The sequence below is a fragment of the Mugil cephalus genome, chromosome 9 (assembly GCF_022458985.1).
Source record: "Mugil cephalus isolate CIBA_MC_2020 chromosome 9, CIBA_Mcephalus_1.1, whole genome shotgun sequence".
NCBI classification, from domain to species: domain Eukaryota; kingdom Metazoa; phylum Chordata; class Actinopteri; order Mugiliformes; family Mugilidae; genus Mugil; species Mugil cephalus.
In genome coordinates, this window is record NC_061778.1 from 9,633,157 (window position 1) to 9,647,989 (window position 14,833).

Consider the following 14,833-nt stretch of genomic DNA (forward strand, 5'->3'; position numbering starts at 1 on the left):
AAAGGCTTCAAATTTTGCCTTGTTCTTCTGTGGCGCACGGATAAATCTGGCTAAGTGCTAGACAGTGATACTCCCTGACACCTGAGGCAGCCACGTATTTCTCTGCACGGGGACACCGGGCGCCAATTTATCCTCAGACTTGTGTCTATTTCTGATGATTGAGCTCTATAACTTCCAGAAATGGCCTCTTAAATCACAGTGTATTTTACAGTGTGTGAACTCTCGCTGAAAATTGCACACGGTGTCTACTGTTTCATGGTGAAATAACTGTCTTAAAACATTTTCAACATCGCTCATTCAAGGGGCCCGGGCAGCCATTTCAGGTACAGGAGCGCTAGAAATGTTCCTGTAACGAGCTGGGTTCAACAGCATAACCCCACAAACTGTATGCTTTATAACTTAGAACGACTTTATTTGAACATGTGCAGGCAATAAATACGGTTTTATATCCTGGCAAATGTGCTTATTCAGGTTTCTGCCAAGGGTTGAATTAGAAGTTCAAAACCATTTGGTGCCTTAAATATGAAGCTACATTCAAGCGCTAGTTAGCTTAGCGCAAAGACTGGAAACAAATTACAGTGTTGCATTTTGTAGGAATTATAAATGGGTTCTAACATTTGTCATTTGTGCACTGTGGAGGTTTTGGCTGTGGGGTTGTTTTACCTTTATGGACAAATCATGCTAGCCTTTATGCTAACATACGCTAATACGTTAGCAGCTAACTGTAGCTTAATATGAACCATAGAGGCAAGAAAACTGTTTCCTTAAATTTAAGTTATAGTGAACTGGAATTAATTTCCATGGGCAGTGGACTGATAACATAGCACATAAAGCTGGGAAGGTAACAAGCGAGGAAAAATTGTAGAAAGTTAACACATTTTTTTTTTTTTTTTGGTGATTAGAAGCTGCGGTAGCTTTTTGAATTTCAATTGTGTCAATAAGTAAAAACTAAATCAATTTGTGTGCTGTTGAGTTTCACATCGTGAGCCATTCACCGTCCTGCACGGAGAAACTCGCGCTGCGCCGTCGTCTCATTTTTACTGGTAAGCCCTATAAGCTGGCCTTTTATCTCAACAGCCTTTTCAAGTGTTTCCACTGTGCGGTTAGGTCATGCTAAAATGCTCTGAGACAAAACAAACCAATTTACTTTATTTTGGCAGCCTAATGATATAAAGGGGCACAGATCGCAGCGCGGCCCGCGTCCATGCAAAGGTATTGGCTTTGTTGCTTGCCGAGAGGGTTTGCTGATCATGAAATTATTTACGGTTATTGTCCTGTTTTTAGACTCCAGAGCCGGCGAGGGGGCACCACAGAAAATTGACCATGCTGTCATCGGAGGAGTGGTTGCCGTGGTGATGTTTGCCATCCTCTGTGCACTCATTGTTCTTGGTCGATACTTTGCCAGACACAAAGGTAAAGCGCCCGGCGGTGCAATCATACTTGATCATGAACACATCTCCAGAGTTCAAGTGTTTTTTGTTGCGAGTGAAGTGCAATAGGATTGAAGAGGATGAGGAGGTGGAGGAGGTGTGTAGCTAATTTGTCTGCACTCTTTTTTTTTTTTTTTTTGCAGGGACTTACTTTACACATGAAGCCAAAGGAGCGGACGACGCCGCCGACGCGGACACGGCCATCATCAACGCGGAGGGGGGGCACAACAACACAGACGAGAAGAAGGAGTATTATATCTAAACTGGACAGGCCAGGAGAGACGGGTGGGGATGCTGGTAGTAGTGGTGGTGGTGGTGGTGGTGGTGGTGGTGCTGCAGGAGCATTATGTCTAACTCTGATTGGTTGTGAGACGGCTTGGGGGGCGGGGAGGGCGAGAAGAAAGAGAAAAGTGGAAAGTAGGACCGGCATGGCCAAGTGTTGAGAAGAAGAAGCGTTGCCGAGTCTCCTATCCGACCCTTCCTGGACTGCTGGGGCCTATTCTGTACAGTTCAATTATTTTACAGACAATTTTGTGCCTTGTTCTATTTCTTTTGTTTGTTTTGTTGTTTTCCCTTCACATGCTTGTTGGATTGGATTTTTCTTCCATGTACACCACCTGATCCTTTGTTGCGTTTGGCTTTTCAGAGGAGATTAAAACAGTCTGGTGTTTGTCTATGTGTGCTGCAGCTAGCTTTTAGCTCGTGTACCCAGATCTGAGGAGCCAACTCTTCCAGGCTTTTTTTTTTTTTTTTTTTTTTTGAGTAATCTCAGAGTTCAGTAACTGGAACACAGTGTCAACACATTTCTCCCCGCTGGGTCAAAGTCCAACAGTGCCTGCAAATTCATCACATCTCCCTCCTCCCTCTATACGTGCAGGTCTGATTGGTTTTGACACTTTTCAGCTCAGCCCCCGCGAGAGGTCAGGTTCACTGTGTTGATTACTTCAGTAACAGTTGTGAGTAATTAAGCTCATCATAGAATGTATTTGTTCATGAAAGTGAAGTAGGAGTGCTGTTACGTATCATTTCACACCAAACCGCAAAAGTGCAACCGACCCTTTGGTGGTTTCATATCTGACAATTAGTAGACGTGAAGTCAGTCTAGTATTTGTGTAGGCTTTTGTGGAGCAGTCTAAGACAACTCGACAGCTGTAATGTGCCGAACTGTTTATCGTTTTTAAGGTCTGCACCGGGATTTTCTGACTGAGACAAATCAAGAATAGCATAGAATAGTTTTGTCAAAATACCCTCGATACCACTGTTCAGTCTGTATAATAAGCACGAATCTGCAGCCAGCAGCCTGCTAGGTTAGCTTAGCATAAAGGCTGGAAATTGAGACTCTGTTAGCTTAAGCTTTACTGGCACTTGTAGGTGGATTTGTTATTTTGGGACAAAATCAAGCTAGTTTTTTCCCTTCCTCTAAGAATTACAGGCCCAAAAGACTCCCCATCTGTTAGCAGATATTATGTTAATACTCTACTTACCCTATAATACCTAAAACACAAACTGGTCCTGCTGCATTGATCATAAAATGTATTATTTGTGAGCTATTCGTAAAGCTGGCTATGTGGTTTTGGTTTGAACATTTTCTACATTTCCATGAACACCCACAAGGTCAACCCTGGACCAAATAAAAGAATTAAGCAAGTGTGTATCTATACAGTAAACATTACTTTGTATACGGCAGAGGAAAACTCTCCTCTAAAAAAAAAAAAAAAAAAAAAAAAAAAATTATTTCACGGTACAATATACTGACCGTTTAACTGACAAATGTTACAAGGCCACAGGAGGAAGGAAGGACGATTTATTTATTTTTCAAGGCATTATGCTTTTATTTGGTTTTCTGTGCGAAAGGGAAGAAAGAATGTTTCTATGTTTCCTTTCAGCAACGTATAAGTTCTCAAGGTATGTCCGTGTGAATACGCACACCAAGTAAAAAAAAAAAATTCGCAGCTTATTTCTTGGCTTTAGAAATCCTAGCTACAGACTCTCTTGCCCTTGCCCCGTACGCAAGAAGGAAAAAAAGACGTTCAATCAGTGCAAACATGAATCAGTTATATTTCCTTACCGTCTGTAAAGACGTTTTTACCTTTGGGCCGTCTTTGATAACTTGTGAGGGGCTCTCTGCCTTACAAGTTATCAAAGATTTGCGTATAGCTTTAGACTTGGTGAGAAAGATCATTTTCTTACTGTCATCCCGCAGCCTCAAACCTTCACAGAGGAGCCGCCTACTGTTACAAATCTCCCTCTTTTTGTTGGCATGCTTCATGCCTCTGACTCCGTCACAGCGAGGAGAGTAAAACCTGTTTGGTAATTAGCGAGCGATTTCATTGTATTGCCTGAAAAGAAAAAAAAAAAGAAAAAAATCGGTATAATGAAAAAGGACAACCACTGCCTTAAACCCACCTCTTGATACGTATCATTGGAAAAGGTAAAGACTGAAGGACTTAATTTAGTGCCTTCTTCTTCTGATTTTGAGGCATATGGTTGGCAACGTACAGTATCCTCTCATGTGTACCTCTTATAGCATATCTTGTATATTTCTGTCCTTTCTAACTTAACTGGGCCAATATTCCAAGTCATCTGTGTCCATGCACCATAGACTTAACGATTACAACCTGCAGAATAAACTAAATATGAAAAAATAAAATAAAAACAGAGTAAAATTAAAAGCTTTGTTTGTCAGGGTGGTGTGGCAGCTTCCGCTGACTGCAATGTCGTACGCCAGGAAGAAGGCTAAAAAGAAATATGTTTGATATTTCTTAGCTACACTTAATTTATTTGGACCTTTTCAAGGACAACGCTCCGTAGTATTATCAGAGAGGAACACACTACGAAAAGCTATAATAAGCTAAAGTTATTTTTTTTTTCTTTGTAGAGTTTTAGTGTCATGGAAACAGTTACGTGCATGACAAATCTTCTTATGGGTTTTTATATTTATCTTAAACGGCAAGTGCTGCTTTTAATGGAGGAACATTAAAAAGATTGTCAGAAGCATCATCCTAATCCAATTTCAGATTTTCTTTTCGAAATACTTGATATTTAGTATGTTTGTTTTCACTCTCTCAGGTTCATGAGTGTTAATAGTTGTGTTTTTTTGCATCTCAGGTAGAATGCAAATTTAAAAAAGGCCCCAAGTATATACTGTAGTACCACAGCTATTCAAAACGTAAAGAAGTCACAAGATGTACATGTTTTTTTTTTCTCAGTTGTACATGTTTATGTGTTCTTAATATGGTGCACTGTTAACGGTAAACGTTGAATATTATTTTGCATAGACCTAGTTCACAAAGAAAGAAAACTAGATTTGTTAAGCAGACGAAAAACAATGTACAGTCAGTGTCAACAAAAACCACGATGATGTTCATGAAACTTCTTCTTCTTCTTCCACTGTAACACTTTGCTCATACAGTATCGGTTATTTAGTAATTTTAGGACGTGACCACAGACAGCCGATTGAGCATCTGTTTGCATTCAGCTGATTTTTGTTTGTTTTTTTCCTTTTCCTAGATGAAGATGGTGTATTTACTGTGACATGAAGTTTTATGAATGATCTGTATCGTCTTGGATATTTGGATGAAGCTCATGTTTAAAGCCTGGGGAAGGGAGGGGAGGGGAGGGATGGAGGGAGGGAGGGAGGGGAGGGGAGGGAGGGAGTTGGTTGTTTTATAACCTCAAAATGGTTGTTTTTCTTGTTGAATCTTAAATTTCTTTCTGTTCCCAGGTGACATTTTTTCTTTTGTGTAGTGAAGAGGATGTTTCTCATATGACCATGCATATTTTGTATTGGTTCACACCGACATTTTTACAAAAGAAAAAAAAAAATCTGAAGAGTACTTGTCTTAATAAAAAGATATCAATGTTTAAAGAGGGCGTGCTTCTGTGATTTGATCAAAAAAAAAGAAAGGAGGAAAAAAAAAGGAAAAACTGGCGTTCACTTTGTAGTCCCGTCCTGCTCGCAGAGACGACGCTGAATTTTATTAACTTGTATTTGTTGTCAGACTCACTCTGTGCTGAATACATTAGCCGGATTGAACCTGCACGCTTCATCCTGAGCCGCTGATACTTGTCAAACTCCCGGAGAAGAAAGCTCTCGAGTCGAGGCAAAAATACTGTACCGATGTAGATCCGATGTGGGTGAGCGGCAGCGGTGGCAGCAATCTGAGCTCCCATCAGTCGGTGCTGCAGATAGAGGCGAAGGAGCGCTTTAAATGACACAGTGACTGACACTGACAGGCTCGGGTGGGGGGGTGGTAAGATTTCCAGTCCAACACGTGGATGTTGGTGATTTGACAAATTGATAGGCATTTTGAGGAACAAGACCTAATTCATAACCATAAGCTACTCTGTCATCATAATTCTGTCAGTGCCACCATTTCCCATTACTTTAAATGATCCATCCCAGGTAAAGGTCAATAACATTATTCAAACTTTAATGGGAATAGTTTAACCTTAGAAACCAGACACTTTCCTCCCATACTCATACAATCACTGAAATATAATGCTTCTCTCAAGGAACATTAAATAGCTTTATGTAAAACATGGAAAAATATGGGATTCTTCTCTTTTATTTATTTATTTTTTTTTATTTTTTTGAGGGGGTCCAACTCCTGTAATGAAACCATCTGAATAAAAAGCAGGTACATGCTGCACCAGCTGTCAGCACATCATGAATGTATGCATGGAGAAGGGTGATGTTTCAGTTAGATGCTACTAATCCCATTTAAATGTTCAACTTTAATTTGGAATGACACGTTTAAGTGTAATTAGCACAATGGGGAAATTGAGAGTGAACGAATGTCTGAGCATGGCTTGTTTAGTTTGCTAATTGATTGATTGAGATTGATGGCATGTAGCACTTGGCTTGGCTGTGGTATAATTAAATGATGTGGCATTAAATAGTGGATGAACAAAGCCAACAGGCTCTGTGTGCACACTTACATCTCTCTACGTCACTGCGGTGCAGCACAAATACTCAGGCAGCTCTGCTTTTACTTATGTGTTCGCTCGTTCAGTTGTTAAGCAAGAGGACACATCCGTTTGCGTGGCTCCTAAGATAAAATTGTGGCCTTGAACACCACACAGCATACAAAACAGAGAATTCTGTATCGAATTACTTCACACGCGCTGCAATTCAAACGTTGTATGTTTATAAATGAATTTTTCATGATTGCTGCATTTTAAAATTTAATAATGCTTTCTAATAGTAGCTAATCTCCACAAGACTGCAGTGGTAATTTCCTTAAAGATCGTTCAATCAGCACAAAAGGAAAAATGTGAAATTTATGCAGACGTGGTTCATCATTTCTTTAGACGTGTCAGATGAGGTTCTGATTTTTAAACATCACTGATTATACAAAAGTGGATTTTTTCCCCCACATTTTATATTAATATATGTTTTTATTCAAACTTTTGAATGGCGGAAACTTTCCAACTATCAATCTATAACTTTTAGTTCAAAAAGAAAAATTAGACGAGAAAGGAGAAGAGTTCACGCCCTCGTTTTATTTGCATTCATTGTATTTGTGGTTCTCTGACTGCCGACGAGTTTCCACACGTTCTCAAATATTTATTCTTCAGGTGTTACAGCAGACTCTCTGAATGTGGATTTTTATATTACTATAATTTAAATTAGCTGAGTTACTATCAGCTATTACCCTTAGCACCTGTAGAAATACACCCAGGGGGGATGACTGAGACTGCATTTGTGCTACATTGGTTTAATTTTCTTGTTCTGAATCCAACACAAATTTTATTCTTAGTCAGGTATCATTTATTAATAAAAAAAAATTGTGAAAACGTAATTATCTTAAATATAGAAGGTTGCAGTTAAATCGTCCAACTGCAAAGTATGTAATATTATGGTAAACAAAGACTGTTACTTGTTTTACTTTACATTTCTATCATACATTTTAAATTCTAGTGTTGCATTGACATGAGCACTAGTATTCTGCTTATAATGAGAATAATAGCACAGTCGTAATAAATACGACCCATGTAACCACTCTAAAGAGTGAGAGGTTTGGTGTAAAACCTTTTAGATAACTAATAACCATGTTTACGACTGATCCTGATCATTTCTATCTGGGTCCAATGAATATAAACTGTCTTAAAATGGGGCCGTGTTTACCACGTTCACGAGAGCAGTCCATATGGACAGCACAGTCTGGTAACTTAACAGATGGCGGAGGTGAATGGTTAGTTAATATACAGTCACCATTTAAAACATTTTTAAAACAGTATAAGATGTTGACCTGGCCTCCAAATTCACTAGATCCCAAACTTATGAAGTATCTGTGGCACGATCCACAGAGGCCCCTCCCCCCGACCTCACAGGACCCAAAGGCCCCCGCTAACAACACCCCGCAGGTTATTTTATTTTCCAGTGATCTTTAATAAAGCCATGAAAAATGAGGTGGCTATAAAACACCGTGAGAGAACGCAATATGGTGCCAGTGTCAAGTCAAACAGTCTCTATTTTAGGCTGATGGAAAAATGCCAAGTCATGTCCATGAAACAGATGAGCTGGTTGTTTCAAACAATGATAAGGGACGAGCACCTGAAGCCTGCGATAACCGCAACACAATTATCTCCGTCTGCTACAGTATGACCCGGAGAAATCTGCATTAATTAAAGCACACAGGAGCAGCCTGTTAAGCCCGTGTGGAAGTGTCAGGGAGAAGGGAGTTGTGTTTGTGAGGTGATTAACTCTAAAACCTGAAAGATGCTGTGAACAGCACTATAGGCTCTAATGTCAGCAGTGTTGCTGCTTGATGTTTAATACGCTGATACTTAATCAGAGATTGATGTTTACCAGAGGGAGGAAATGTGCTGGATGTTGATGTGGAGGTTTTAGGTGTGATTAATGAGAAAAAGGAACTGAAAAAAGGGTTGTTTTTTTAACTTTACTCCCCAAAAAAAAAAAAAAAAATGTTGAGAGTTTTAGACAGGAAATCTGTAATTATCTGCTGAGCCTAAGCTTCAAGCATCCTCCTCTGAAGTTTCTCCAACCAAAACTCAAGGTGACTTATGTCTGCAGAAGCAAAGAAGTTTTCTTTTGCCAAATTTACATTGATGTTACGCTCCATAGCCTCCACTCAGATACAATAAGCAAACATTTCCCAATCTTCCCCTCTTATCTCTTATTCTGCTACGTCGGCATGTAATCTTTCTATCATATTTAGTATTGTTAATGCATAATTAATTTTCATTTGAAGCAGATTCTTAATTTGGAACACTTAGTTATTTGTGATTATCTTATAAGAGATAGTCGAGAAAAAAAAATTGCTATTGTTGCACGACGAGTTTATTCCATCATCATGCTTTTTCCTAATACACTGCAACTCCTCTGTGGATGTTTTTCCACTCATGTTTTGTGTGTGTGTGTGTGTGAGTTTCTGCTGTCAGCATATTAAAGAGTTCTATTTTTGTGGGACAGCCTGTACAAAGGCTTGAAGTCAGTCACGTGCAGCCTCAGCAAGCCGATGAGCTGCTCCAGGAACACCGCCGCCGCCTTCATTTATCACTATAGTCTATTTTCACTTATTAAATTAATTAGTTAGGTAATTAAAAGTTACATGTTTTAATTAAAATTGGCACTGAATTCTAACGCAGAGCCTCCACCTGGAAGGAAAGGCATCATGGGATGAAGCTCATCAGCTTGAATGAGCTTGAACCTAATTCAGTCCCATTTGGGAAGATGTGGATAAGTTAAAAAATTATCTGTTTCATGCTCTGTAACCATTTCACTCACTGTCTTTATGAATAGGAATTATAGATAGAAACACAATGCACCGTCTTATAAAGGAAGAGGGCAATCGAGTGTAGTACAGACAAAAACGCATTCAAAGTTTAAAAGTTCTCGCATAAAACTTAAAACAGAGGCAGTTTATGTTTGGTTGCTCTCAGGGGTAATAGGGAAACACAGCATGTTAAAAAAAAATCTCAATTGTTTCTTCTTTTGTTTCAGCTCTTTTGAAGACATATGCCTAGTTAAAATGAATATTGCATATAAAATGCAAGGTTTTAAGGCTTCTCAGCGCCTACTAGAGCTAGAGACTACCCTGCTAAGTAATGCTACTTAGCTTCTATTTATTTTGGCTCCAGTTTAGCTTCTAAATACAGATTCATCTTAAATTAAATGCTGCCTGACCACTTTGTTCAGATTAATGGTTTGGGTCATGTAAAAGCAGACTTAAAGGCAGCTTATCAACAAGAAAGCACTTCAATTTTACTAAGTACGAGAGGCTAGGCGGCCAAGCTATGCTACTTAGGATTTAGCTAGTTAGCTTTTCATTACCAAGTACAGATTGAGGCTAAACCAGTCACTGCCAGAACCACTTTGCACCACTCAAAAATGTTACATTAAGAGTCATATTTGGGGCCTGTCAATGAATATATCTCAAGAAACCATTTAATGCAGTGTCCTTGTCAGCAGTTAAGCTGGAATCTCCTATCATTTTGCTAAGCTAGGCTAAGGATTAGCTCTAACACAGACAGCTGTGTCTCAGGTGGTGCAGTGCCATGTCAACTAATCGCACTAATGCAGACTTAACTAATTTGTGCGGTATAACAAACTCGATAACCAAATGTTGAATGATTAAAATGATATTTTCTATCTTCCCTTTCTATTATAGATAGACAATCTACAATATTAAAAACAGAAAACATTGCATCTGAAAATCAAATCTGTTCTTCTGCAGCTACTTTTTTTTCTCCATTTTGTATTACGGAAACTGTCAATTAAGTAGTTGTGATTTAAATACAATAAAATGTTATTTAAAGATAGTTTGATTGAACAAAACCACATAAATTCCACAAGAATCTGAGGCTACACTAGATTTAGTTAGTGGCTTATTTTTGTGGTATAAAGACATGGACACACACCAAACCAACATCAAACAGACAGCATCGAAGGCCAGCTGTGATGTTGGCTCCCATCGTCTGTGTCTGGACAAAAAAAAAAGTTTCACTTGAACACATCACAAACACCACGAGCTGCTGGCCACAAACATTCTGCACCTGCATGAAAGGAAATAATTCATCGTACCAGCAGGTGGCAGTAGGCTGTATTCGTCATTCAGAAGGGCAACCAGGAAAAGCTACCACTCCTTGGGAGGCTTGGAAGAGTCTGCAGAGCCGGCCTCTCTGGAATCATGCTTCATCTGAACATGTCAACACTTCAAACAGAAGTTCAGCGTTCACACAGAAGATTCTTCTGTGTGTGTACCGCTCACTAACAGCAGCCAATCAGAGTCATCTCTTTGACCGACTTAATCTGGCATCAGTTCAACATGCTGAATCAATTTAAAAGCCACCGTCTGGTATCCAACTAATATCAATACCAGAGCATCAAAATCCATTTTCCAAGAAAGGTTAAACAGGAGACTCCAGTTTTGATTTTGTCTTGTGAAAAATTTCATTAAGTGGTTTTTATGCCAATAATGACACATTTCTGTTGTGTATTCATTCTTACAGTGAGGTAAGATGTCAACAACTGTAGTTGTCTTGGCATTGCTGATTAAAAGTGATCAGATATAGAGGTTTACAGACAAATACAGAGAAATGTTTGGTATTCGTTTCCTTTGTTCAGCTGTGCAAAGGATTTAGTTTTCAGTTGTTAAAACAGCGCTGAGAGGAGCTGTTTGTCTAGTTCTCCTGTGTGGTCATCTCTACACGTCTACGCCGAGTCTACGTTGACACAACAGTCGAGGCTGTACACAGGCAAGCGTGGCAAACAACGGCGGGATGAGGAAAGCCGTCATCCAAAGCATAATTCCTGTGCTATCACTGGGTATTCGTTTTAAGACATGAAAGCCCGAGCTTGAGATGTGTAAGCACCGAGCGCCGGTGCACTCTTACCGAGTCATTGTCATGTGAACAAAAGGAAACGGAGCAAGTGTAACAAGAAAAATGTGTACAGAGAAGAACAAAAGAGGCGTGTTAATGGGAACAAGATGGAGCACAATTTTTCTACTACGGTTAATTAGTATTTTGAGAAAGAGCGCAAGCACCAGGAGTTTTATTTTAAGAATATTATTTCAGACCTTGAGTAATTACAGCCAACGTAAGGGTGAACAACGCTCTTCAGTTACGTTGATAATCACTTGTAAACACTTCATTAGATCCTTCACTTCTATTCAAGACAGTCTGTCACTTCCTTCTATATATGTCAACGAAAACATTTAGGTCTTTGTGGTAATTCTCCCCCCTGTTTTTTTTTTGTTTTTAACTGAAGCTACTGTGTAGTGACTTCTGTTAATTCACACATAAGCTGAGGTTTGAAAAGCATGCTCACCACACATAATAATAAAAAAAATGTTATCATGACAATTAAACAAACAAATGTGTGGACATGTAATGTAATTAGTTATTCATTATGTTTGTTTCTAAGTGGTTTAGTGGTTGCCCGGAGCTTACAAAGATTTTTGTTTTTTTAATAAAACATTTTGCCTCCACCCCGAAGCATATTTGATTTGGCACAATTTAAAAAGGGCATGTCAGAAAGATAAATTATATCCTTGCAAGCTTCTTTTCCATACTGTAGAAATTTAATTCAGGTCTTAAATGCATGAATTAAATACTTGTGAAATTACAGAAGGAGAAGCCTGAAGCAAGACAGGCTTCCTGTTCTGGTGCATGGGTTTAATATATAACTTTTCTGGGCACAGTTGTAGGGGTTTTCTACTCTACGTATAATTACCCTACTGTGTCTTTGTTATGCCTTGTGTCTAGTGTGTCCACCTGCAGTAACTACACAACACTAGTAACCATGCACACAAGGGTGAGCTTGTATCCCTGGCCTTTCCATCTGATGGTTACACTGAATACTCAGCGATCCAGATACAGGTTTCAAATAAACATTTCTTTTTAATATTTCTGATGGATAAAAATCCACTCTCTGCTGCTCCTCTTTTGTTCCCTTTTCCTCATTAGTAATGCCCTGTGATTTTAAATTTTTGCAAAATTCAAAATCGCTGAACTGTACACAGTACTGTATAGCCATGCCCCCAAATAACAGATGTATCATTTACAAATAAACGCCCAAAATGGATTCACATGGCTAAAGCTTACTCAACTGGTGGCTACCTTTTGAACCAACTGCAATGCTTTGGATAATTGCATTCTGTTTCCCAGGCTATTATTCATCAGTTAAAGGTCAAGAGCATTATTTGCAACACAAACTGAGCCTTGCATTGTATGGGCCAGCACACAGTCTTCTAGTTGCTTAGCCACTTTGATATGCATGTGAATGTCAAATTAAAGAACGAAGCCCTAATAGGCAGCCATTACTGCAAGTGAGGAGCCTTTGTGTAAACCTGAGGTCTAATCACTTATTCAATCACTAAGCATTGTGTCCCTGTTCTCCTCCACCCTGCCGCCACTGCACCCCCTAAAAAGCAACTGATTTTCTTTTTCCAAAACCATGGATACACTTGAATAAAATACATATTTCTGCCCATAGCCAAGGCCTAATTGGTTATCTGAAGTACTAACAAGGTTCTCTTGGTTGCTTTAATTAAATGAGCCTCCATTGTCATGTTAACTAAGTAATTAAGTGAGACACAGATGATTTCTAAGAACTTTGTCTTATCAGCGGCTCTACACTACATCTTACAAACAAGTATACAAAAAGTGAAATACACTGGTGATTGCGGCGCAGACGGCTGCAGCTTCTACTAACTGTATAATCAACGAGATGTTGAAAAGATAACGGGAACGTGCCTAAAAGTAGAAACTGCCATCTTCTCGCGAAGCTCTTGTGAAGCTCATCTCCGATCTGTCACCGGCGAGGACAATGTGGCACCGAGCCGGGAATGGCAGAGTGCGGATCAGACTTTTCCTCTGTCGCGCGAACAAGGGAACACACCAGAAATGGATGTTTTAGCTTGTAATAAGCCACTGCGCTGCTTCGTGTGCTCGCTGAATCGTCTATTTTAAGGCACAATTTCAGGCCATCACAGGCACTGCCATCTATATACAACGGCATCATTTTAAAAGACAATACTTCTTTATACATATTCAAAAGAGGAAGAAGGAAAAAAAATAAAAACATCAGCACTTTGTTTTAGACTGATATGAATTTCCAAATAAGCCCCAGCAGGATTCATGTCTTTTTAAAGGAGTTTTTTTTTAGAAGCAGGGGCTTCTACTGCACCATTTTACTATTTAAACATGCTCTGCCCTTCACTGTCAAGATGCATCAAAGAAGCAACGAGGAAGTGTACATTCATAAAGTTACAATAATGTTTTGTAATGGAACATTGCACCGCAATGAACTACCAAAAATCGTTCTTCATGGAGCCACTAAAGTGCCGTGAACCACAGAAACACAGCCATGTGCTGTATTAGTAATAGATCTGCAGACTGCAGTCCCTGTCACAACCATTAAGGATTTTAAATTGTTCCCCCAGAATATAAAGAGGCTATAACACGCAATTTTGTTCAAATTTGATGTGTCATCTCCACAAGTGTGTAGAGCAACTATTATGCTGCAAATCAACTGCTCCTGGAGAGGTGGCAGTCCTTTCACCTTGCACCTGCTGGTGTTTGGCACCACATGCCTCCCACATCCCATCCCCGCATCTGGACGACAACAGATGTTCTTGAATAATCTCTCGCACAGGTGAAAGTTCCTTCCCTTTGCAGCTGAACCTCAACTTGCTCTACATTTCTTCCAATTCAAAGACATCAAGACGTGCTCCTGCAATTTCTCCCGAGGCGCCTCTCACTTTAAAGCCTCCGCTGCAGCGAGGGGAGGTGAAAACCTAGATGGAGGGTCACCGGAGAGGACCCCTTTTTCCACTCATTTTATTTGCCCCCCTGCTGAAAAATAAGACTTTAACCTGATCCTGAAAGGTAGCGCGTCTCAAATACATCACAGCGTCCAAAAAAAGCAGATAACTGTCTAGCGGGGCAACATTTCTTTCTCTGAAAAGCTGAATAATACATGCATATCTTGCTGTGATCCAGCGAATTCAATAGCCTATAGAAAAGGATTGCTCTCAACGTAAACCATTTTGCTAGAGGCCGTTCGCTTTCCTCAGGTCCAGTCTCCCATAAATAATTTGCCTTCAACCTTCACATGCATAAAAATTGCAACTTGTTGGTTATGAGAGAGAACAGTGAGGATGCACTTTGAATGCCAATGTGGCGATGAATAAACAATGGCTCACTGCTCCAGGAGCAATGCAGAGCTGCCAGGAGACATTGCTTTGAGTCCACAGGCTCTCTTAATGGTTTTTGCCACAGACCAAGCCTTTCAGTCAGCTGTGAATGGGAGGCTGTTTTGATCTGGGGGGGAACACTTTAATAATTTCTAACAAAGCAACAATTCCCCAAGCACATCGGACAACCTTGGCTGATTCCCTCTGATTATCCTCCAGCCACTCAACACTCTTTAA

The 14,833-nt window shown here is 39.7% G+C and overlaps 1 protein-coding gene and 1 long non-coding RNA gene across 4 annotated transcripts in view; one reads left to right on the top strand and one right to left on the bottom strand.

Annotated features, from left to right (window-relative positions):
- cadm1b (cell adhesion molecule 1b) overlaps positions 1-4,634 on the top strand; it is a 150,656-nt gene extending 146,022 nt beyond the window's left edge. For all 3 annotated transcript variants that reach the window (XM_047593993.1, XM_047593995.1, XM_047593994.1), the window contains 2 exons: positions 1,285-1,413; positions 1,574-4,634. In XM_047593993.1, the coding sequence (XP_047449949.1) occupies positions 1,285-1,413; positions 1,574-1,692 (248 nt within the window). In that variant the 3' untranslated portion in view covers positions 1,693-4,634. The remainder of the gene's footprint in view (positions 1-1,284; positions 1,414-1,573) is intronic.
- Positions 1-14,833, bottom strand: part of LOC125013373 — an 83,341-nt gene that overhangs the window by 67,142 nt on the left and 1,366 nt on the right. The window lies entirely within an intron of this gene.